We start from the raw sequence: 25,317 nt of genomic DNA, 5'->3' as shown, positions 1-25,317 counted from the left end.
TTAGACGAACAAAATAACTAATTTTTCTTTTTATTATCAAAGCTAAGTGAATTATAATACTTAAGTGAACATTTGTAACTGTCTACGGGAGAGTACAAAGGTTTATACTGCAACATTTTCCTAGCTTTTGAATCGTCAAAAGACAGCGCTAAATTCGTATATAGTAATGTTGTTGTGGTTAATGGAAATTGCACTTTCATCAATGGCGAAATTAAAAGCAGTAAAATTTGTATAAAACTTATAAAAACATATAAAATCCAATAAGGAATAAATGACCGATACAATGAAATATGGAACGAATCAAAGTATGGTTTACAAAACTGGATCATTGATTTATTAGGACTGTTATCTTTAATAAGAAATTCTTCTCCTCCAAGCGTTTTATCTGACCTCATTGCGTTATAAGCACATACAAAAGCCCAAGCTACATTTCCGACGTAAACAAGACAACACGCTCCATTGCCACAAAAATCAACCATGATTTTTTTGTTTTGTAGTCCAGCTTCTATAGCGTTAGGTATAAAATGTTGATCGAGCTCTCCATAAATTACCATTGGTCGCAAAGAAATCGTTCTAAATACACCACCTGTAAAGACATTCACATATGTACAAAGCTGTTTACAAAATTTAAGGAAAAATCTACAAATAAAAGTGCATGCCAAAATGCAGCTTACTGTCAGTCAGCAAACACCTCTGAAAACGCACAAAAAAACTGCAGTTTTAAAGAAATTTTCCTATCGAAGAATGTAATTCAATCAAAAGTACGTCAATTCAAAATGAATCTCATATGTAATCTGAAACAACTTATAATCTGTTTATCATAGATTTTTTTTTCGCTTTTCGTTTTTTACATAAATCAGGCCGTTAGTTTTCTCGTTTGAATTGTTTTACATTTGTCATTTCTGAGCCTTTTATAGCTTGCTATGCTGAAAGGATTGTGCCTGATATTCATATGATGAAGACATAATCTTTCAATCAGTTTAATTGAAGTCTGGAGCTGGCATGTCAGTTAACTGCTAGTAGTCTGTTGTTATTTATGTATTATTGTCATTTGTTTATTTTCTTTGGTTACATCTTCTGACATCAGACTCGGACTTTTCTTGAACTGAATTTTAATGTGCGTATTGTTATGCGTTTACTTTTCTACATTGGCTAGAGGTATAGGGGGAGGGTTGAGATCTCATAAACATGTTTAACCCCGCCGCATTTTTGCGCCTGTCCCAAGTCAGGAGCCTCTAGCCTTTGTTAGTCTTGTATTATTTTTAATTTTAGTTTCTTGTGTACAATTTGGAGTTTAGTATGGCGTTCATTATCACTGAACTAGTATATATATTTGTTTAAGGCCAGGTGAAGGACGCCTCCGGGTGCGGGAATTTCTCGCTGCATTGAAGACCTGTTGGTGACCTTCTGCTGTTGTCTGTTCTATGGTCGGGTTGTTGTCTCTTTGACACATTCCCCATTTCCATTCTCAATTTTATGTATAGGTTTTGCTCATTGTTGAATGCCTTACAGTGACCTATAGTTGCTTACCTTATACGTGATTTGGTCTCTGGTGGAGAGTTGTCTCATTGGCAATCATACCACATCTTCTTACTTTCATATTATAACACAACCATAAAATAAATCGGCTAAGTATTCATTATTGATTCATAAACAGCTACCATATTTCCCATTTAACCCAACTGTAATTACAAAAAGGATGACCATGTTGGTTTATCGGCGAACATCGGATATAAGAGTAAAATCAGACACCCAAAGTTGTGTCATGTTTGGTTTAAACTGTCAGAGATGGATTCAATTTGATTTCACATACGCAGACGACCGCGTATGCTGTGAGACGTCGCAAGATACTGGTGCCACTTACCGTAACAAGCTTACGACGTTTTTGATTTTGAAGAAACGTTTAGAACAGATTTTCTGCAGAGCATTTATTTAACGTTTCTTTCTCTATATAAAGTAATTGTATAATATTTGAAGCATGATGCGCTATTAACAGACTTTGGTTATGATCTACATGTAGTCAGTGATACTTTCTAAAATGTCTAAACGATATGACACTGGTAAAATTTCGGAACAGCTAAAAGCAACCGATGCACCAGGTTTAATGGCCGTTTTTTAAAAATGAGAAGATGTGGTATGATTGCAAATGAGACAACTATCCACCAGAGACCAAATGACACAGAAGTTTCACTTGTTACAACTTTACATCTTTCTGTGGTGTGAATACGAATTATACCAACTCTGACTTGATTTAAGCATAGCCCGCGGCTGTTCGACACAAACATCACATGTAAAACATGAAAATGGTTTCACGAGTGGAGTCATTGTTTTATTTTTTCTAAACTTAGGAAGTTGTTTGTAAATCATGTATTTGTATTAACACCAGTGCTTCATGTATAATGTGGCATTCAAGCGTCTCGACGTTCAAAACGTTACAAATGAGCTCGGGGGGACATTGGATTGGACACAACTGTTTGTTAATATCTTTTGTGTCCTGTAGCGCACTGTCAACATATATGTACCAATACGTACTTGAGTATTTGTACTGTAAGTCTTGTGCGAATAATATACCTTGTTGAATGCAAGTTTTCTGGCACTGAGAATACACATGTAACACAGCAACGTACATTTTGTGTTAAGGGGACAATTCCTTGGACATCTATATATATTTAATACAAATATCGTAACACGCACGAGTTTCGTTTGAATTTTCAAAGTGAGAAAAAGTACAGTAGATGTACATTTTGCTGGTATTAAAACATCCTACTTGCGATAATTTTTTATTTAGAAATTTTATCTCTAAATCTAATATAACGTTAAATTTCGCAAAATTAACTGATGCAGAGCAGACCTCGTGCGTCATCTGATTCCCGTATTTTTCACTCCGACCGCCTGTGAAAGAAAAACATATATTGCGTTATGAAGGTGTTATAGAGTTTATGAACGGGGAAACAATTGGAGCTTTTCGCTGAAAAAAGAATCCATTACACTCGTTTTATGTCGAACAGTATCATGCAAAAATGTAACGCGGGACAGGACACAAATCACAATTTTACTTTTGACTATTATTTCTCATAAATTCATCATCGCACTGCATAAAACTTGCAATATTAAAAAAAAATATTAAAATAAGCTTTATTTTGATATATCGCATGTTAGCAGTACATTTTTATATTAATACTGAAACATGTTTTAGAATAGGGAGAGGACGTTTTTTCGAAGTAACATCAGTATCTTGCGACGTCTCTAAGGCTTTGACCAAATTTTGAAACCGCTTAAAAAAATCTTCTTCAGTAAAATAAAATTAAAATTGTGCACTTCACTTTAGTCGCAAGATTAATCAAATGTGAATTCAAACTCGATGTAATGTTAAGTTCAAATCTAACTTAAACTCGATCTTTGACTCAAAGTATTACTTTAACTCAGATAATTCAACTTGAACTAAACTCAGTGTTTCGGATCTCTAATCCGTGCCTATGGCAACAGAACACTTTTTACAATTTAATTCACATACCGTTTGAAAGGAATTTGTTGTTCATACTCAGAACGGCTCTTTCTCCTGCTTGTTTTGTCCTGGCATATTCACCAAAAAGTAATTTTTCTGGCTTTGTATTTGCTTCGTTACCTTTGACTATATCATGATATCCTTGCATAACGTCAACAGTACTACAATGGATAAACATCTCGACTTTGTTCTGATAGCAAGCTTCCAATAATAGTTTCGTCCCTTCATAAAGAGAAATCATATATATGTACTCTACATGAAATAATTATAAAGGTCATCTGTGTAATGAAAATTTTAGGAATCCATGTAGGGATTTTGTCTAAAGAAGACGCAATACCAATAAAATGGTCTTACTGAAGGGAAGGCGATTCAAGGAAAGTCATGTTTTCATATAATTGAAGGGAAATCATATAATTAAATGTTTTACAAGTTTGCCGATATTAAAGTTATGTGATACTTCAAATTTCACAAAAAAGGCGATTTTATTTTATACTTGAAAAGTTAAGTTTTACTGCAAAACACGTGTACATTTCTTTTAAAAGAAAATCCTTTATTTTATCCAAATCTTCAGAAATGTACTGCTATTTAATTGTTGTCTTTTCGCCGACAGCTATTCTGAATGCAGTGACCTTAATCATGACACATTTCGTTATTAGTTCGCCAATCACACAGCGCAAGTGAGAGGGGAAAACTGTGATGAAAGAAAAAGTAAACAAACGTGAAAGCAAGATAGTATTAATCGATTCTGAAAGAAAATTTTCAAAAACACCAAATCATATACCAACTGTTATGGCAAAGTTTAACTAACAAATGGGAACGCATGGATGGAAAAAAAAAAAAACAAATATAAATCCCTCTATCATCTCACTTATTTTTTCATGTGCTCCATCATTCTGTGTTGATTGTTTATCAAAAGGTAACGATTGGTAAACTTCGACATCAAAGCCCGAAAGTTTATTAATATGCCGAAGTTTTCGATCAATAATCACAGAATGGACTATAATTTTTGTCTATTAAACGTTATGGATTCGTAATAAATGTTTAAAAAAAACGTGAACAGAGGACTTAAGTAACTATATATGCATGCATTGGTTCAATAACTTCCTTAACATTAGAATTACCAGAAACTCGTTTCATATGACTTTAAGCAAACAGAAAAGGATTTGTATTATCATTTTACAGGACAGAGAGAAAATATTGTATGTTCTCTGTCCCCATGAATTCACCTCTAGGGCCGAGTTCACTTGAACCTCTAGAGTTAACTTTACTTACTCGGGTTTCAACAATCCGTGATTACTTGAACCACTCGAGTTAACCCCTCGTACCCTGGTTCCAACCCTCACCGAGCCAGGGTTAAACTCGAGAAACCCTTGAATGACGTCAATCCAATGAGATTATTTCATTTTTTTATGCTTGCAGTACTGTTGGTCATGCAGGGCCTTACCCTAGAGTTACAGTTGTTCCGAATAGCAACTCTAGTGCGTTCATGTGATACTCTTGTGAATCGATTCTAGAGTTTCAAGTGAACTCGGCCTAGGCGAAACAAAAGAACCTCAATAAATTATAGCGAAGCTCTGTTTTCTGTACATACCTTTTCTATTGACTATGTCGAGTTTTTCTTTATCTGGAAATAATCTTACATCAACGTAAGCAGCCGTATGTATAACACATTGAACGTCTCTAGTGACCTTGCCCAATAAATCAACATCTGTTATACTACCAGTGGAGCATACGACTGGTATCTTGTTCTCATATTCTGCAGAAGTCAGAAATTTTTATACTTAGTTTCGTGTCATTTCCTAGCTTTCGGCATCTGTCGTCTTTCCGATGTACTGATGTTCACTGATAATTTATTAGCACCCCTCAATGAATTTATTTAGATGTATTTGCCAATATATCAGGCAAATTAAGTAGTTGCAAGTATTAAAATTATTTTTCTAAAAGGCTAGCTTGCTAGCTGTCTCATGGCTGTTATGTTTTAAATATATATTGATGTTGGAATTAACACAAAACATGTTATTACTCCAGATAGTCTCGCTTGGCGGGATTCCAAAGTTTGACCAAGGGTAAAGAGCTTACAGTTTTTCCGTCTAAAGGGTATGTTTACAACTCCAATGCCTTCACCGTTCGTGTTTAGCTGTGCGGGATTTATTAATACACAAAAATGTCTGGTCGGAAAAGGGACCTTAAATCGACGATTTCTCGTAAAAGGAAATGGCATAAAAAATGAAAAATGGAAAGCAGACTATTGAACCACAGAAAAGCTTTTTTGGCTTTTCACATTCAGAATTTCTCCAGCTGTAACAATCTCTGAGGTTTTGCGTAGGTGACCTGTTGCAGACCAAAATTTCTGTTATCTATCCGACCATCCTTTTCATGAAGAAGTCTACATTTCCAGCCCTTCGTTCTAACATCGACATACACATTTGGTTCATTGTTAAATTTATTCTCGTCCTGATTATGCATGCAAACATGACGTTTCGGATTTTTTTTTAATCCTATGGGTTATTCGCGTTTTGACTGTTAATACCGACTCTATTTCGAGGTTCTTATCGTGACATGTATTCTTTGAGTCGTTTTGATTCAACCAAAGAGTAAAAAGGACTGAATACCCGGTTAGCGTGTGATAGCAACACAAGAATAAGATATAATTGACACATTGTTATCACTGTATGAATAATGACTTGTGTCAGTACTAATGTCATATTTTAAAACTTTATGTAATGTATATATATTTTTTCGACGAAGACTGTGTTGAATTTGCAGATGTTCATTTTATGTAGTACCTGTTCAATTTAGTACACAAACCTAACTTCTGCTCAAATTTCTGAAGATCTAGAACTCTGATTTCTTCAATGCCCTTTACATATTCCTGGAAGTGTTTGATTATGTGCTGGCCAACACATCCACTTCCCCCTGTTACCAAGATCTTCGTCATGTTAAGTTCTTATGTTTAACCTGCAATGATGTTAATAGTATGATCCAAATATGTTTTGACAATAGACAATCATGTGAACGAATATGTAAAAAGACTGTATATACCAGAAAGTGACAGAAAAGTACAAAAGAAGCAAACAAAGTGTAACGCAATAAAAAGTATTAACAAAAATACCAAACTCAAATGTAAATTCAAAAAGGGGAAAGTCCATAAAACCTGACAAAACCAAACGATCTTTTATATCACCCATTGAACCCTTACAGAATTGAAATGTTTGCAGAAAACATGAAAATAATGTTCGCAGATATCTGCAGCTAGCTGCAAACCACCTGCAAGCATTGCAGCTTTTTGATGCATGTTTGCATTAAGATTGCAAGAAAAATGAGAATATTTGGGATGTTCCCAGCTATAGCTTGCAGAAATCTTTGACCATTCTTATGTTTGCAAGATCATTGCAAGAATCACATAAAATGAATGATCATGCCTACTGGTAACTTCCTGGAAGTCAAAAACTTGAAATTTGGTGCTTGATCATGTTGATCGAGTTTGAGTAATGTATTATCTGACAGTCCAGGGGGGGGGGGGGGGGGGGCATTGTAGGTTCCTTAAGTTATTTGATATTAAATGTGTAGTTTTAATTATTTGTAACTAAGTACAATTTATTCGTAGAAATGTAAACTTATGACAATACTCATTCGTCACCTCCACAAATACCTTAGGTTTGAAAAACATGTGTAGACAAAATGATATTGGTCTGCAGCAAACACTCATTTGAATTTAAATGTTAGCTGCAGGTTTGCAGCAAACACTCATTTGCATAATAAATTGTTTGCGGCAGACTTGCAAGCACATTAAAATTTTGCTGCAAACGTGCAGCAAATACAGATTATATTTTAAATTATTCTTGTGCTTTCTGCAAATGCACATTAAATGTTTGCAGGCGACAGATTTTTCAGTAAAGGCAACAGAACGAATGGAACAAATGTCGAGTTCTGGACTTATAATTGGTACAGGCATTTTCGGAAGAAAATAGTGTATTATAACTTCTTTCTTTTTTCAAACTGGAAAATAGTTTGTCGAAATTATTGTATGCACATGCGATATATACCAAGTGAAGTACTAGTATCTGTTTTTACCTTTGAAGATACACTTACTTGTTTTAAATGTAAATCTATGTGTATAAATGGGTACAATATATAGTCACATGATAGTACTTGACTACAAAAACAAACGGGAACAGGTTTTGATAATCTGTCTTTAAACTTAGGTATGTTTCGTCTATGAACAAAAGTAAATATTAGTAATGTGGTTTTTATATATTGCGTTTGCTTGTCAAAAATTGACACGCAGGTGGACAAGTCTAGTACTATGTCTTCTATAAAAAATATCAAAATAATCGAATTGCCTCCCTTTATGTGAATGCATTTATATGCTCCGATAATTGCTTTCTTAAACGTCATGTGCAGACTTCCACTCAGGAAAATTTTACAATTAACGATAAGTATATTTTAAATTGAAATATACAGCTTAAGTTAATTAACTTACGGGTGTTGTCAAGCAAGTGTACATGTGGTCTGTAAATTTTCGCCGGACGTAAACTTGATAGTCCTAAGGTTATAATATGTTATATTGGCGCGTATTTTTAAAGTCAACCATACTGAATACAAAGGTATGGCTTTAAGTTTTCATCCAGACAAATGTACACTGCTAATACATATAATATTCACAAAAAAGAAACAACCTATTCATCATAAAAAGTGGTATGATTGCCAATGAGACAAATATCTACCAGAGTTAAAATGAAGTGGATGTAATCAATTATAAGCAATCGTACGGCCTTCAACAATGAAAAAACCCATACCGTATAATGGGCTATAAAAGGCCTTGACATGAAAAATATGAAACAATTCATTTGAGAAAACTAACGGCCTAGTTTATAACAAAACAATTTACGAAAAACAAATAGGAGAGACATGAATTAACCAACGACAACCACTGAATTATAGGTTCAGGGGCGGATCAAGGATTTTAGGTGGGGGAGGGGGGATAGGGGCGCAAACTTAAATTTTTTAGAGGTAAAATTATCGAAATATTCTTTATTAAGCTGAGGACAACCTATGCTTTGCAAATTTTAGGGGGGGGGGCGCACGCCCGCCACGCCCCGGCCTGAATCCGCCCATGAGGTTCCTGACTTGGGACAGGCACATAACGAATTTGGCGGGTTAAACGTGTTTGTGAGAGCTCAAACTTCCCCTAAACTAACTGGGACAGTGGTGTTACAGCCCAACAAAAGAACAAACTATAAAAATCAGTTTAAAAGAACTTAACTCGTCAGATCGATACAAAGGAGAAAACATCTAACAAAAGACCGGACGTGGCAGGGTATTTGTACATCCCTAACAACATAAAAGACACAAAGTAGATCTGAGAGTATCTCGCAGTTACTGACACCTAGTTCAAAGCCAATAACAACTTGTGTGTTATGATTAATGTGTACTGATTGATATTTTAGTTTTAGATGCAGGATTTTTTATTAGTTGTTATTGGCTTTGAACTAGCTGTCAGTAACTGCGAGTACACTCAGATCTGTACTTAGTGTCTTTTTTGTTATGGGGATGTATCCTGCTACGTCCGGTCTTTGTGTTTGTAAGATGTATTTCTGCTTCGTATCGATCTGATGAGTAAAGCCCCTTTCAACTGATTTTTATAGTTTGTTCTTATGTCCCAGGTTAGGGGAGGGTTGGCGCCTTTAAACTAGTTTAACCCCGCCACATTCTGTATGTGTCTGTCCCAAGTCAAGAGCCTGTAACTCAGTGGTTGTCTTTTGTTGCTGTATATCATATTTGTTTTTCATATTATATTATTTTGTACATAAATCAGGCAGTTAGTTTTTCTCGTTTGAATTGGTTTACATGTGTCATTTCGGGGCCTTTTATAGCTGACTATGCTCATTGTTGAAGACCGTAAGGTGACCTATAGTTGTTAATTTCTATGTCATTTGGTCTCTTGTGGAGGGTTGTCTCATTGGCAATCATACCACATCTTCTTATTTTTATATTATGAAAAAATTATGTGTATCTTAGACTAAAATATTAATCAGTACACATCCAACATCCAATGGATTTAGTGTAAAGACGTCATTAACAGTCAGAGAAAAACACGACCTTGTGCATTCAGCATAGCTACGTCCTACATAACCGTAACCTTTGCTAAATATCTTGGTATCAAAGTACATTTAAACCTCAAATGGAAAAAACAAACATCTGTCCACATTTATAAAGATGACATAACATCCAAAAGTAACAAATCACAGGGTTTCCTAAAACGTATATTTTCAGAGAACAACTCACTATCTTCTGCTATATACCTTTGTTTATGTATAAAGTTTGAATCACAAATTTTGTAATTTCTATTGCACTTACTAATTATTTTCTGTTTAAGTTGAGGTAAATATTCCACGTATGCAAACATTACCATGTGAAAGGATTGTTATTCTGTTGGGTGTATATATAATTATGCCTCTTTCACCTTAGAAATTTTCAGAACCAACCTTATCATAGCATCTACATGAAACTTTGAGCATGGTTAGATCCTATTATGTAGATGTTCATGTGGTTTGGATTTTCTTTCCATTGAGTTTTTGTTAATTATGCCTCTTTCAACTTAGAAATTTTGACAGAACCGACCTTGTCATCACAACTCCTCCTACATGGTTATCGTATACCAACATTAAAGTTATACTACATTGTTAGATGTTAAAATCTAGATGTGTATGTGTCATCGGCACTTCTCCTTCAATTACAGGCAAGACACACAGTTTGGCAGAACCCTTTACAAATTTTATATTTATGAAAATTAGTACATTTTTAGTTCTTGATGTACTAAGGATTTCAGCAAACAACCAAATTACCAACTCGCCAATTAGGGCGTTTCCGTTGGTCGAGTAATGCCTATTTCCTCATCTACTTTATCTAAGGGTTTAAACTGTTCATGATTTACTATTGCAGTGCATGCGGTGTTGCCACGATGTAATAGAAGCATGGGTGCAAATCCTGAACGCAAATTTGCAGATATATCATTGTTATAGGCTTATTTCCGGACGAAGTATATGTTATGTTTGGTGTTAGTTTAGTATAAACCAAGGCAGATGATTTTATATTATATTTCTGCCCAAGGTTATCCGATGCATGGAGAACATTTGTTTTTGTCACATACTAGTAGTATTTAAACGTATGTATAAACAGTCAGAACAATTACTACAAAGACTTCGTCAAATATTCATCAAACCTCCAGATTCGCGTACATTTACTTTTATTATTTTTAGGTCCTTGCTGCCGGCTTTCCCTGGGGGTTTACATCAGTCCTCGGAAAGATCGGCGTGATGTACGGTGGATCAATCGCTTATGAACTATTTTCATCTTCCATGCACATGGTTTGTACAGTCGATGTACGATCCAATGTATGAAAGGATCTCGATCAGTCTGATATAATTGAGTGATTGATTGATAAAATGACGCCTGGTTAGCGTTCAGTGGCAAATATTTCATGTATATTCAGGAAAACAAGAAGTAAACAATAACTTCATAGGTAGGTACTGCAAGGCAAGTTAACCGGAATGATGGGAGAAAAAAGTTTGACAGTCTCTGGAAAATGATAGTATATGGGATTGAGGTAGATACTTTGCTTTGCAACATGTCACCCCGTAGAGTGTTTTTGAATGGTTCTCAATGTTAATATACTGTTTGGTATTTTAGTCTTAGATGCATGATTTTTTTATTAGTTGTTATTGGCTTTGAAATAGCTGTCAGTAACTGCAAGTACTCTCAGATCTGTACTTAGTGTCTTTTTTGTTGTGGAGATGTATAAGTACCTTGCTACGGCCGCTCTGTGTTATTGTTAGATGTATTTCTGCTTTGTATCGATTTGATGAGTTAAGCCTTTTCAACTGATTTTTATAATGTGTTCTTATGTTGTACTGTTACACCACTGTCCCAGGTTAAGGGAGTGTTGGCGCCTTCAAACTAGTTTAACCCCGCCACATTCTGTATGTGCCTGTCCCAAGTCAGGAGCCTGTAATTCAGTGGTTGTCGTTTGTTGCTGTGTATCATATTTGTTTTTGGTTCATTATTTTGAGGCCGTTAGTTTTCTCGTTTGAATTGTTTTACATATGTCATTTCGGGGCCTTTTATAGCTGACAATGCGATATGGGTTTTGCTCATTGTATAAGGCCGTACGGTGACCTATAGTTTTTTACTTCTATGTCATTTGGTCTCCGGTGGAGAGTTGCCTCATTGGCAATTATACCACATCTTCTTATTTTTATATAATTATTTTCTTTCAGAAGAAGAGAGATGCACTCATCCTACATTGAGCATCGGATGTAACGTGAAAGTTACTAACTGATGCGGATGCGCATTTATACATCCCGCACATCAAAACGCACGCCAACTTAAGAAAGAAGTTTACTGTTGATCGGGAATAGTCCAAGAATGACCATATTTATTTACGCACGTCAACCCTTTAGGTGCCAAGACTGAGATTATCTCTCCAGTTGTTTCAGAAAGTCATATAGCAGTAATTGTTCTAACTAGAGAGATTGAGAGTTGAAGGTTCTCTCCCTTGAGTGCGATTTAAAATTATACATTCGTTTTGTAGTATAAATGAGCTAAATAAACAATTTTGAAATAATAGATGTCAAAGATGTCGTATGCACATTGTGGTGAAATTTAGATAACGTTGATTGCATGGTTAACAATTAATTTTCATTCAAATATTATTTATTGTTATTCAATTTTTTCATGAAACATTGATAAAAAGTTCATTTTCTTTACCATGTGATTCAATCTTACGGGCTAGAATAAAGAGAACAATATATATGATAATCAGACATATACTGAAAATGAGCACTGCATATGAAAACCACATTGGTGAATACAAATCTATCAAATATCCAAGAAAAATTGGCGTAAGCATTGATCCACTCGATCCTGTTAGCATGAATAAAGATACCATTTTACCAGAAACTTTAAAGAAATCTTGTTCAGTCCAACACATGAGTGAAGGAAAAAGAATAGATTGACAAAATCCTGAAATTGGAATAAAAATCCAAATGCCAATTTCCAGTTTCAACAAATTTGTAATTAACAGACATACAGAACACACGCAATGCATAAAGATATACAGTCCGAATATATATCTTATTCTAAATCGTTTTGTAATACCTATTGCGGTAAACCTTCCAAAGGCATGGGAAGCCCAGAATGCTGACGTTGCATACGACCCTAGCGCTTTTGGCCAGGCGAAATGTTCAACAGTAAATGCTGTGAGGTAAAATACAATCGACTTTTCTAAAACCTGGACACAGAAAAAAGTAATGCATACAATACCAATGGTTGTCAATCTCATAGACTTGGGCAAATTCGAGCTTAAGCGACACGTTTGTGTCTGCTCTACGTTACTGTTTGTTTTATGAAACAGGAAATATGAGAATAATAAGCCTGACACCAGGGTTATGCCTGCAGATATGACAAATGCACCGTGAATATTTGAATCTTTGTGAATAACTTCTTGGTGATAACAATCAACTTTCATAAATATGTCTGCCGAAGAGTTGAAATTATTTGTTGAATTCATTGTTGAATTTCGTAAACATTCCTCTTGTGTCATCTTTGAATCATCATGAGGAATCTGTGAATTGAGGAAAGGTGCCATGGCAAGGGGGGAAATAACTGCTCCAATAGCAAATGAAAAGTGCAAAGCCTGCATGTATGGTCCACTGTCTGTACCCCATATCTTTAAGATATTGATATTACCTCCTGCAATATAAATAATATCATTTACAGGTATATAAGTTTGACTAATGATACAGTGATAAACATGTTCAATATTTGGTTTACATATTGGTTATTACTTGCTAATTTAAACAACTATACTGCTTGTAATCAAAGTTAGCCACAATAGTTTTTGGAGAGTTTAGTTCTTAAAATGTGTTCGATATTCTAACCAACTAACCAACATAAATGTCGCTATAAATAAAGCACAAATGATAGAAAGGCAGACTTTGGGTCTTTTATTGGTATCTCTTATAATACGTACTAAATGATTTGTGTATGGAATTAAAACAAATTACGCAAGAAAATATATGAATTCCTTTATCGTTTTGTTAGGGTTACTCGACCGATTTCTTGATATGAGTGTCTTTTTTTTTCTTTCTGTGTTTCCCGCACTCATTGCGTATAGTATAACAGGCTCAAAAAGAGTTTTATTTTCGTTACTCACATCGGAGTTTATTCAGACTTTAATAAATCGGTTCCATGGAAAATGAAATTTCTGATCAGTTTTTCGGTTTTCAAAGCTGATACTGAGCGATATAAACGTGTAGCATAATGTTAGTGCGCATAACAAAGTACTGTAAATTCAGAAATTATTGCGTGCATTTATTATTGCGATTTTGTCATTTTAGACTAAAATGCGATTTTAATTTTTGCGATATTGAGAAAAATCCTGTTTAATTCATATAAAAAAATTCAAAATGCGAGTTTAAATTATTGCGATTATAACCCTGTCGCATTTTTCGCAATAATAAAAACATCGCAATAATTTCTGAATTTACAGTATTTCAGATATAACATTCAGCGTGTATGCTCGATACCAATAGTTTGGGTGCTCATATAAAAGTTTATGAAGATCATTACCAAATTTACCAAAAAAGGACCAGTCATATCCGTCTTAAGGTCAACTGTTCCTGCGGAAGTTTGAAAACAGGTGGATAAGTGAGAAATAAAAAAGCATAAGTCGAAGAAAAACAGGTAACACAATGACCAAAAGAAAAGCGACGAAAATAACAGCCATCAAAATATTACACACAAAACTTAATATTAAGCAACACGAACCCCATCCATCGTGTTTTACCTTAGCTTTAGTACAATAACTACTTTATAAAGTCATAACATACAGTCATTTTTTTTCTTTTAAAATTTTAATACCGAAGCTGAATAGCTACTGAGTTGATGGTATCTCGGGGACCACTAGTCCACCGATATCTGCAGCGACCAAAAGTGGTTTCAACTTTACGCTTTAATTGTGCTTTGTGTTATTATTTCATGTTTAATTGGTAACAATCCAAATGTTCGGATTTTAATCCAAAAAAAGTCATTTAGATAAGTATAAATAAGAAGATGTGGTATGAGTGCCAATGAGACAACTCTCCATCCAAGTCACAATGTAAAAAAAAGTTAACAATTATAGGTCAAAGTACGGCCTACTGAACAGCAAGCTATAAAGGGCCCCAAAATGACTAGTGTTAAACAATTCAAACAGGAAAACCAACGGTCTAATCTATATAAAAAACGAGAAACGAGAAACACCTATGAACCAAACCAACAAACGACAACCACTGAACAACAGGCTCCTAGGTATGTTTTTTAAAGAATGTCCCATCCCATTTTCTATTCCAAATTATTACGTTTATTTTTCATTGATGCAAACATTAAGAAATTTGAAATTAATAGTGATACAATAAAAGTTCCTAATTCAGACTGTATCGACCAGCGCGGATTCCAACTCCTTCATGCAAAGTTGACCATTGACTAGTGTGGCTTTTTGCTAAGGCTCTTTTGGTGTTTTATGCTGTTTATAACTTGAATGTGACTTACAAAATTTAAGTCTCGAGTGAACATGATGAAGGTTTACTTATTACATGAATACGTGGCATGCGCACTGACATCGATAAAAGAGAGGCGAAAGATACCAAAGGGACATTCAAACTCAAGTCGAACATAAACTGACAACGCTATGACAAAAAAGAAAAAAAAGACCAAAAGACAAACAACAGCTCACAAAACACAAAATAGAAAACTAAAGACTGAGCAGCACGAACCCCACTAAAAACCGGGGGTGATCTCAGGTGCTCAGGTTGGGTAAGCATATCCTGTCGTGTTGCTCATGTAAGTACAAACCCGGTGATAAGTCTAATACGGTAGGTCACATTCGGGGAGAAGGAGGACGGGATTGTGGTAATGACGATTGGAACATATCCATCGTCATCTATGAAACAGATATTCTATAATGGTCAACAAACTCGTGATGGCGTCCGTAAATTTTTCGAAGGAATGACTTCATCTTCGTCACTTAGAACTCTTGGTTTAAAAGCTTCCTTGTGAGCAGCAACCCTCTAGCAAGGAAATTATGATAGGAAACTCAAGCCCTGGAATATCATATCAACTGGGAGATATATACCTATACCAAACTTTTATGGCCTCAATGGAATTCCTGAAAAAAATTCATGACAGTTCACGAGTCTAAATTGACCTTTACAAGAATGCTTTATGACATCTTTTCGAAATAATTGCCCCCGGTCAAAAATAAAATATATACACGACATTATTATTTCCATATAAAAGTAAAGTGATTCCACAAACCTGCATCTGCAACTCCGTGTGTAAGTCCACGCACAACAAATACAACAATCATTAGCCCAAAGTATCGACACCATGGTGTAACAACCGTTACTATGGCGATACAAACTGTGGAGACGGTTAATACGATGATTCGATTAATCTTCCTGAATATCCATCCTGCTACAGACACTGCAACAAGAAATCCAAGTGAAAATGCTGTTAGGAAATAAGAAGCCTCGTCTAACCTAGTTGTTGTTATGATTTGCAGGTCCAGTAGGGCAGGTCCAAGTTGACTAACGTTCCATCCCTGTAAAAGTAACAGTCCAGTGATTCAATCGCATATTTAAAAAAAATGAAACCATGTAGCATTAACCGCAACCGAACATCAAAATAAAGGAAATCTCCCTCTAAAGACTAGTTGCTTGACAAGCAGATCATAACTTCTCCTTTGCAAAAAAATTATTTCCAAATCTTCTCCTTTCACACTTAAAGATAAGGAAATGTGGTAGGATTCCAACGTTGCAACTATCAACCAAAGCCCAAATGGCATGGTGCAAGCAACCATAGGTCACTGTACGGCCTTCAACCATGAGTAGAACCCATACCGTATTAATTATCAGCTATAAAAAGCCCCTACATGACAAAATGTGAATCAATTCAGACGAGTAAACCAACCGCCTGATTTATAATAGACAGCAATCAACGACAACCACTGAAACACAAGCTCCTGACTTGGGACATGCACATGCAGAGTGATGCGGGTAAATCATGTTTGTGAGCACTCAACTCTCCCCATACCTGGAACAGCGGTGTGACAACAACAAAACATAAGAACAAACTGTAAAAATCATTTGGAAATATCCTATCACAACAAATGTAAGGACACAATTAAAATACCCATCTAAGAGTTCTCACAGTTACTGAAAGATAGCTAAATCAACTTATAAATAAACCCTTTCCACCAAAACAATTCAAACGAGAAAACTATAACGGCTTAATTGATTTAAATGCAAAACAATTAAAGAAAACAAATTTGAATTACAGCAATTATTTAAACGACGACAACTGACAACTGACTTCAGGCTCCTGACTTGGGACAGGCACATGCAAAATGTGGTGGGGTTAAACATGTTTGCCGGCGCCAACCCCCCCCCCTAACCTGGTATAGTGGTGTAACAGTACAACATCAGAACTGGCAAGGGAGAAATGGCTATATACATGTAACATCGGTTCCAAGTCAAATCTGGTACGTAGAGCACAACGAATACCACAAAGAATACTAGTATATATCGGAGATATGTTAGATACTAGTATCGCTATGATTGATTGCATGTTGCCTTTCTATTAGCAGTAAATATTCGTTTTAATAATACAGACAGTGTACTGTCAGAATACAACAAAATATTTACGATCAAAAGAAGTCATGTAAAAAGATAAAAAGCTAATGCATCTGAAAAAGAAGTTGGAAGCTCCGAGATCAAAATACATGTGTGTATCTCCCTCATAGCTCTGATTTGTTGTTCTGGTTTGGCTTTACTTTCGGTCTTTTTTTGTTTTATCAGCTCTTCAACGTTTATTTTAGGTTTTGGACCTTCAAATAGTTTGGATTGTTATTTAAAACAACGGATTTAGCCTTCGTGTACAGCAGATATATCTGTTTGCGTTTCCGATTGCCATTGCACTACTTTTTTTGCAATCGTGTGCAGCAGATTTTGACGTGTGTGATCTATTGCTTCTGCCGTACCGACAGCCGGTATTATCGCACCTCTGGTAAATTAGTGACAATCAATGTGATTGGTTTATCGCCGTCACGTCGTCGTGGTGATCCCATGTGGATCCGTAGATTTCGGAGGGGGCTATATGGCGTCACGTCTACTTTTATTGTTATTGTATTTCAGTTTAATTTTAACAGTTTGATCAAAACTTGGCAGACAAAATCCCCTGTGCGATAAATTCGTTATACGGTTCGCTACTGACACCTGATCCATGCACGGAGGGTTTGTAAAATCCAGAGGGGATTCGGCCAACGTACTAGCCCTCAATAGATCCGAAGGGGTTCAATAAAAAAAACCATATGTACAGACATGTAACTTATGATAGGTTGTGTTTAATTGGACGTATACATGTATTGAAATTACGGAGTCATTTGCATTCCTCAATTTATAAAACAAAAATTCCCCTTGTTCACAAACTGGTTTGATAAAACTTTATAGAAGTCATTGAAGAAGCATCGTAAGATGTAGTTCAGATTTATCTATTCCTTATGGGACGATGTACACGTTCTAGATGAATTGATAGGCCTACACAAACAAATTTGATTAAAGTTTATACAATTGTAGGCCACTTAGAATGCGAACTGAACTGAGATGCAAAACTTTATATGAGTAATGAAGCTTATAAACTAAATAATAGTCATTGAACCATGATTGCTTCATCTAATGGCTTAAATTTGCATCTCCATAAGTTATGTCACTGTATGTTTAATAGTTTAAGTCGTTTAACTATGGTTGTAGACGCGCATACGCACGAGCAGATGGGTTGCTCAATTTGACCAATACTCCACGATTTGCGTAAGCTATTCGATAGTGTTCATAGAACGTCTGCAATTCTTAAAAACTAATTTGTAAACAGGACCAGGTCCGTGTATGGCGAGTTTGATCCCTGTTTAAAGAGAACTTAAGGGGACACCTGAATTAAACTTTTTCTAAATAAATATGACGATTATACATGAGAAAATTCATTTCTTGACCGGTTCTATCAAAATGATTTGAACAATATAATAAAGATTTTCTGATACAGTTTACACTATTAAATAAAAACCAAGTTAAGAAGTCTTGAAATACGTGTATGTTTACCTTCGGTCCCTGGGGCAGGTCCTCAGTTAGCATCAAAGGTTACAATGCACCAAATTTTAAGAACATGATATTCAGAATAAAGAGTAATTAAGAGTATGACTAATCCAGGTTGGTCGTTGTGTGCAGCCGATATTTTTTATTACTAGATACTCCGTGCACTACGCCTTATATCAAAGGAAAAATAATATATTTTACATAGTCATAAAGGAACTACGAAACCTTTTCTACGCTTTGACGAGGCACGTATTGTTTTTAAAGTCCAGAATTGATATGATAGGGAGATATATGTACAAAAAGCCAAGGAAACCTACAGTTTTTTAACTTAAAAACTCTGACCTATTATATTTTTGTAATCTTAGCAAGGTTCTAAAAAGTCTAAAGTCTTTATCTCGAAAAAGGCTACTATATATACATGTATAATGTCGCCTATGTCAGGCACGGATCTAGGATTTGATGTTGGGGGAGGGGGCGGTATAATCAAGAGAAATATTTGGAAATATAGGACTATATTTTTACTAAAAGTTGACTATAATTTTACCCCGTCTGAATCCCCGTCTGTATGGGAAAAACTAAATGTATTTTGGAATCTATATATATATATAATAAAGACCACTAAAACACAGGAAGTGGTATAAAACATGGTCAAACTCGGCTTATCGGAAAACTTTCAATTAAATAATGGGAAAGAAATATACATACCAGGCATGCAAACATACAAAACAAAGCTACAGATAAAGATACTTTGTGCCGAAACACTACGTCCTTCTTCAGTCTGTCAAAAAAAGATACTTTCTCCTGTGGTTGGATTCTCGAGCCATTGTGTTCATCTATGACCTTCCGTTTTGAACCATTCTTATCGTCCATTATTATCTTGACTTTGATGTGTCATTGGATTTCTGACAGGTGAAATAATTCAAATGCACAATGTACTTTTCCATCTGAAATACATAAAATATGCCGTTGATTTGTTGAGAAACAACACCTTAATTATATTCCGTATCAGGTTTCTTTGTTGGCTAAATATAGTTTAATCTTATTTAAATGATATCTTAAATGTGTACGTATTGATTATTTTGCAAATTAGAATAATCTTGAGGACTTAATGTAATTTTGGGCTATTAATGAAGACGATATTGTATGTTTCTTTTTGGCCAAAACTGATTTTAAAATTAATACTATTTTAAATTTTTTATTAAAGTTTAAATCATTGTCAAATGCGGCGACTTTTTACAATTATTAAACGATATCAAATATTACACTTATATTAATAAAAGTCTAGAGTCTTTTTATTAAATAAAAGATATCTCTTAGTTAAACAGTACTTTGCCAAAATGAATAAAATTGCCCCCCTTCCCCCAAAAAACAACAAAATAAAACAATTGGTTGTCAATTCTGAAACGTAATTCGTTTCAAGTGTTAACCTGCGTTAAGATTTGTTTATTTTCATATCTCCCTTCCCCTACCGAACAGACACACACAGAAAAATATTTACATTTAACTTGTTGTTACTTTAAAGCCGATTTGTCAACAATGTCAAACATGACCGTCATGCATGGCATATGCTAACGTTACTGATTGGTACTTTAAGAATTTCAAATCAAGAACCATAAAATAGGATGGAACATGGCCGTATAACTACCATTGAGGAAAATTTTCGACACTGATTTTTTTAGATTTTTTTTATTTGTTTATGGTAATTAAATACGAAATATAGTCATTTGTTTTTTCTGTCTCAACCTTAACTTCTATAACTTGACATCGTTCCTTTTAAATTATTGTTCCCGGATATAACTTAGCATCTGACTCGGTGATGTTCCTCGATAACATTAACCTAGTGGTAATTATATGAAAAAAGATCAATTTAATAGTTACTATGGTCATAATCAAAACCAAAACATGTTTTCACAAAGTAATCATTCTAATAACTATAGGAAAGATCAAGTTGAGGGTAATGGAAACAGAGATAGAATGCTTGAAATGATGGAATTTATGCTCCAAGAAATGAGAAATATGAGGTATTAAGTCATGCAATATCAAATGTACATGTAGGTACACTTGCATTTTAGAATGTAAATATTCAAGTTTTGATAAGAAGATTTTAGTCTAAATAATAAAAGGATTAACTAGTATTATTACAACAATAAGATGATTAAAAAAAAAAAAAGTACATGTAATGAGATAAAATTGCTTATTTTTCAATATACATTGTACATGTTCGTGATGGGTGTTTAGAAAAATATATTAGTTTCATGAAGAAATGTAAAAATATCTGTATATATATTTTTTGGGGTGATTTATTATGTTAAAGTTAGTTCTACAGAACACTTGTAGTATTCAGTTAGTTCTACAGAACACTTGTAATATTCATTTTAACAAATGAAAAGAGTTATTTCCCTTAGACTGCTGTATTGTTAGCAGTCATGAATTAAAAAAAAAAAAAAAAAAATATTTGGAACTATTATTGCAGTTTAAATCTATCATGTTTATAGAAACATTAACCAAACTGTCTAAATATAATTGAAGGTTTTCAGGCTAACAAGAATGTTTAATATATATCTGGCACTAGTCAAAATTAAAAATGAACAGAGTTCATAAAAAATTGTCAATTTCCTCATGGAATGTACATGGCCTTGGGGATAAGATGAAAGACCCAATGTTTCTGGATTTTTTAAATAAAGATATAAATATACTATTAGAAACCTGGAAGGGGGGATCAGAAGATTTTAAAATTGAAGGCTATAACATTATCTCTAAAATACGAAAGAAAACAAAAAAAGCCAAAAGACATAGTGGAGGCATTATAGTCACAATTAAAAAACAATTTTACAAGGGGATTTCTTATCTTAAAGATGCTACGTCATCCCAGAATAGATTATGGTTAAAGCTTGATAAGTATTTCTTTGGACTTAATCAAGATATATATCTTTGTGCTGTTTATATTCCCCCTTTTTCATCAGCACATTATGATAGTGACTTAGAAAATCTTGAAAATGAAATTAGTTCATTTTCTATTGAAGGACAAATTATTTTAATTGGGGATTTTAATTCTAGAACTGCAATGAAAGCAGATTACATAGAAAATGACTCAGATGAAATAAATAATTTTGATGGTATTGACCTTCTTCCAGAGAGCTATATAACTGATATTGAAATCAGAAGAGTAAACCAAGATAACACTTTGAATACATTGGGGAATAAATTACTTGAATTATGTTCATCCTCAAGGCTACGTATACTCAATGGCCGTTTTTTGGGAGATTCCCTAGGATATTTTACTTATATGTGTAATACTGGGTTCAGTACAGTTGATTATGCCATTGCAAGTGAGAGTCTCCTGCCTGAGGTAAAATACTTTAAAACAAATGACTTTACATATTTATCAGATCATGTTCAAATAAACTTATATATGAATTGTTCTATTATATCAGATACATGTATGAAGAAATGTCTAGATGAAAAGAGATGGCATTTGATTAAATCATACAAATGGACAGAATTGTCATTTTCAAAATTAATTGATGTTCTATCAACAGAAAATGTTAGAAAGGAAATTTTAGATTTAGAGATGCAACATTTTGATAGCAATAAACTAGGCGTTGATGGTGCAACTGAAAAACTTACAAAAATTTTACAAAATATTGCAGAAAATACATGTAAAGGCATATCTAAACCAACTAAAAAGAAAAAGAAAAAAATTAAACAAGTATGGTCAGATAATACAGTATATGAAACAAAAAGACAAATAAACTATATAGGAAATAAAATCAAGAATAACTTAAATGACAAAAGTTTAAAACCTAAATATTTTGAATTATGTAAAAAACTAAAAAAAATGATTAAACAGAAAAAATTTGAATATCACCAAAAACTTTATAAATCACTTTCAGATAACTTTAAAAATAATCCAAAAGAATATTGGAATGATCTAAAGGCAATAAAAAAGAAACCAAATATTGAAGAAGATATTCCTGAAATTTTAATGAATGAAAATAAAATCATAAAACATTTTCAGGATCAGGGTACCCCAACATCATATGATAAACCCTTTGTAAATAAACTGGAACGTGAATTAAACATTCTAGAGGATAATATTGAATTGAATATGGAAACTGATGCACCAATTACATTTGCTGAGGTAAAACTGGTCATTTCAAACCTTAAAGTAAACAAATCAGCAGGTCCAGATAGAATTGTGAATGAAATACTCAAACATTCACAACCTGTGATAATTAATTCTATTGTAAAAGTTTTTAATTTGATTTTAAAGACAGGTAATTATCCAGATTCATGGAAATTATCTTTCATGATCCCTTTACATAAAAAAGGTGACAAGTTAGACCCTAATAATTATAGAGGAATTTCTCTTATAAGTAATCTACCAAAACTTTTTAATGCCATATTGAATAATAGGCTAATCAAGATTGTTGACAAACAATTAAGTGATTGTCAGTTTGGTTTCAGAGAAAATCACAGAACAGCTGATAGCATCTTTTTATTGAAGTCCTTGATTAATAAATATCTACATAAAGAGAAAAAAAAGATTTATGCCTGCTTTATAGATCTGAAAAAGGCTTTTGATTCAGTATGGAGAACTGCTTTACTTTATAAATTATGCAAAATGGGAGTTGGCAGGTCTTTTTACAGAGTTATAAAACAACAATACTTAAATACTAAATCATCTTTCAAATACAAAGATTATGTATCAGAATTTTTTAATATTGCTAGAGGGGTTAAACAAGGAGACACCCTCAGCCCAACTTTATTTAATGTCTTCATAAATGATATTGTAAAAAATTTTGAGGGAAATGATTCAAGTCCCCTTAAGCTTATAAATAGTAAGGTGGGATGCCTCCTTTTTGCAGATGATCTTTTGATCCTGTCAGAATCGAAAGAGGGTCTTCAAAACAGTTTAAATAATGTTAAATTATATTGCAACAAATGGCAACTCTCTTTAAATACAAAAAAAACAAAATCCATGATTTTCAGTCAGTCCAAACAAAATGGTGAAACATCACATATTTACTATGAGAATGAAGCCATAGAGAGCGTATCAGAATATTCATTTTTGGGAATGTTGATAAAATGTAATGGAAATTTATCACAAAGTACCTTAGAGCTGACAAAAAAGGCAAAAAAAGTATTTTTTGCAATAAAATCCTATACTAAATCATTGAATAATCTACCTATAAAAGTAGCAAATAACCTTTTTGATTCTTTAGTAAAACCAATTATGACCTATAATTCAGAAGTAACATATTTGGATACATATATTTCTTTTCATAGAGCCAAAAACAGAGCCTTATCTTCAGGAAAACAAATTAATCAACTTGATTTTACAGACAAAACCCCTATTGAAAATATGCATCTTAAATTTTGTAAATCTACTCTAGGAATAAGAAAAAATGCATCCAATTTAGGGGCAAGAGTTGAATTAGGAAGATTGCCTATAGAATGTTTTATTAAAACACAAACCCTTTTATATTTAGCTAGACTATATAATAATAATATTAATCCATTGATAAAGGAAGCTTTTTCTCTAGCACAGTCTCTAGATTTGACTGGAACTTATTCATGGTATACATATGCAAAGAATATTGTTGAAGAGACTAATATTGACCTTAATATTTTTTCTAATTGTAAGGACATAAAAGATGTAAATAAAATAAAAAACGATATAAAGTTAAAAATGAAAAATAGATATGAAGATTTAATTGAAACTAAATTTGAAAACATTGATGATAAAAGTAAATTTTATCTATATAAAAAACTTAAAAAGGATTGCAAACTAGAATCTTATCTAAATATATCTAATTTTCAGATAAGGAGATTGATCACTAAATTTAGACTAAGTGATCACTCCCTCTTAATTGAAAAGGGGAGATATTTTAAAATCCCAAGAGAGGAACGACTTTGTCATAAATGTAAAATACTAGAGGATGAGAAACATTTTTTACTCTATTGTGATTATAATAAAACACTAAGAAATGCCTTTTTTGAACACATATGTACTGAAAAAAATAACTTTAATAATTTAAATGAAGAAGAAAAAATTCATTATTTACTAAATCCATCAACGCCTTTACAAACAAATAAGTTAGGATCCTTCTTGAAAAAGTCATTAGAACTGAGGGCAGGGGACTCTTAACAACTTGTTTGTTTTTATAAATTTTGATGCTGTTTTTATTGTGTTTGTTTGATATGTATGTATATATGTTTATTGTGTTAATACATGTTGGTCACAAACTGTAAAGTTTATAAGACAATAAAATATTTGATTTGATTTGATTTTGGTAATCATCATGGATCTCTGGTTAAAACAGGCTCTTGCAGAAAAAGGATAAGCGATACTAAGGTGTATGAGGCGCCGTTTTACTATTTATTACCTATTTTCTGATATCAAAAAATGATTTTCTGATATCAAAAATTCTATTTTTTGATATCAGAAAATCGATTTCTTGATATCAAGAAATAAAGAATATTTTCTGATATCAAAAATTCGAATTCCTGATATCAAAAATTCATTTTTTGATATCAGAAAATAGATTTTTTGATATCAGAAATTCGAATTTTTGATGTCAGAAAATATTTTTGATTTTTTGATATCAAGAAATACATTTTCTG

The 25,317-nt window shown here is 33.5% G+C and overlaps 2 protein-coding genes across 2 annotated transcripts; both read right to left on the bottom strand.

Moving 5' to 3' along the window:
* Positions 1-17: 17 nt before the first annotated feature.
* On the bottom strand, positions 18-8,041 carry LOC127719899 (3 beta-hydroxysteroid dehydrogenase/Delta 5-->4-isomerase type 1-like). Its single transcript, XM_052226294.1, has 5 exons — positions 7,989-8,041; positions 6,314-6,463; positions 5,097-5,261; positions 3,515-3,727; positions 18-586 (listed from the first exon to the last, which is right to left on the bottom strand). The coding sequence occupies exons 2-5, from the start codon at positions 6,441-6,443 to the stop codon at positions 18-20; spliced, it is 1,077 nt and encodes a 358-aa protein (XP_052082254.1). The 5' UTR covers positions 6,444-6,463; positions 7,989-8,041.
* Positions 8,042-12,228: 4,187 nt separating this feature from the next.
* LOC127719940 (sodium-dependent glucose transporter 1A-like) lies at positions 12,229-19,699 on the bottom strand. Its single transcript, XM_052226309.1, has 3 exons — positions 19,396-19,699; positions 15,863-16,148; positions 12,229-13,258 (listed from the first exon to the last, which is right to left on the bottom strand). Exons 1-3 carry the CDS (start codon positions 19,558-19,560, stop codon positions 12,240-12,242), a joined length of 1,470 nt encoding a protein of 489 aa, XP_052082269.1. The 5' UTR covers positions 19,561-19,699; the 3' UTR covers positions 12,229-12,239.
* Between the last annotated feature and the right edge of the window lie 5,618 nt (positions 19,700-25,317).

This window comes from Mytilus californianus, unplaced genomic scaffold (genome assembly GCF_021869535.1).
Source record: "Mytilus californianus isolate M0D057914Y unplaced genomic scaffold, xbMytCali1.0.p SCAF_1, whole genome shotgun sequence".
Classification (NCBI taxonomy): Eukaryota; Metazoa; Mollusca; class Bivalvia; order Mytilida; family Mytilidae; genus Mytilus; species Mytilus californianus.
Note: the sequence above shows the minus strand (reverse complement) of the source record. Positions and strands in the feature narration are given on the sequence as shown.

Excerpts from the sequence above, each read along its gene's own strand:
- LOC127719940 (XM_052226309.1), bottom strand. The coding sequence starts at position 19,560 with ATGGACGATAAGAATGGTTCAAAACGGAAGGTCATAGATGAACACAAT. Across the intron at positions 16,149-19,395 it reads TTTGTATGTTTGCATGCCTG|GGATGGAACGTTAGTCAACT; the intron begins GTATGTATATTT and ends TTACTTTTACAG. Across the intron at positions 13,259-15,862 it reads ACACGGAGTTGCAGATGCAG|GAGGTAATATCAATATCTTA; the intron begins GTTTGTGGAATC and ends TTTATATTGCAG.
- LOC127719899 (XM_052226294.1), bottom strand. The coding sequence starts at position 6,443 with ATGACGAAGATCTTGGTAACAGGGGGAAGTGGATGTGTTGGCCAGCAC. Across the intron at positions 3,728-5,096 it reads CGACATAGTCAATAGAAAAG|GGACGAAACTATTATTGGAA; the intron begins GTATGTACAGAA and ends CTCTTTATGAAG. Across the intron at positions 587-3,514 it reads CAACAAATTCCTTTCAAACG|GTGGTGTATTTAGAACGATT; the intron begins GTATGTGAATTA and ends ATGTCTTTACAG.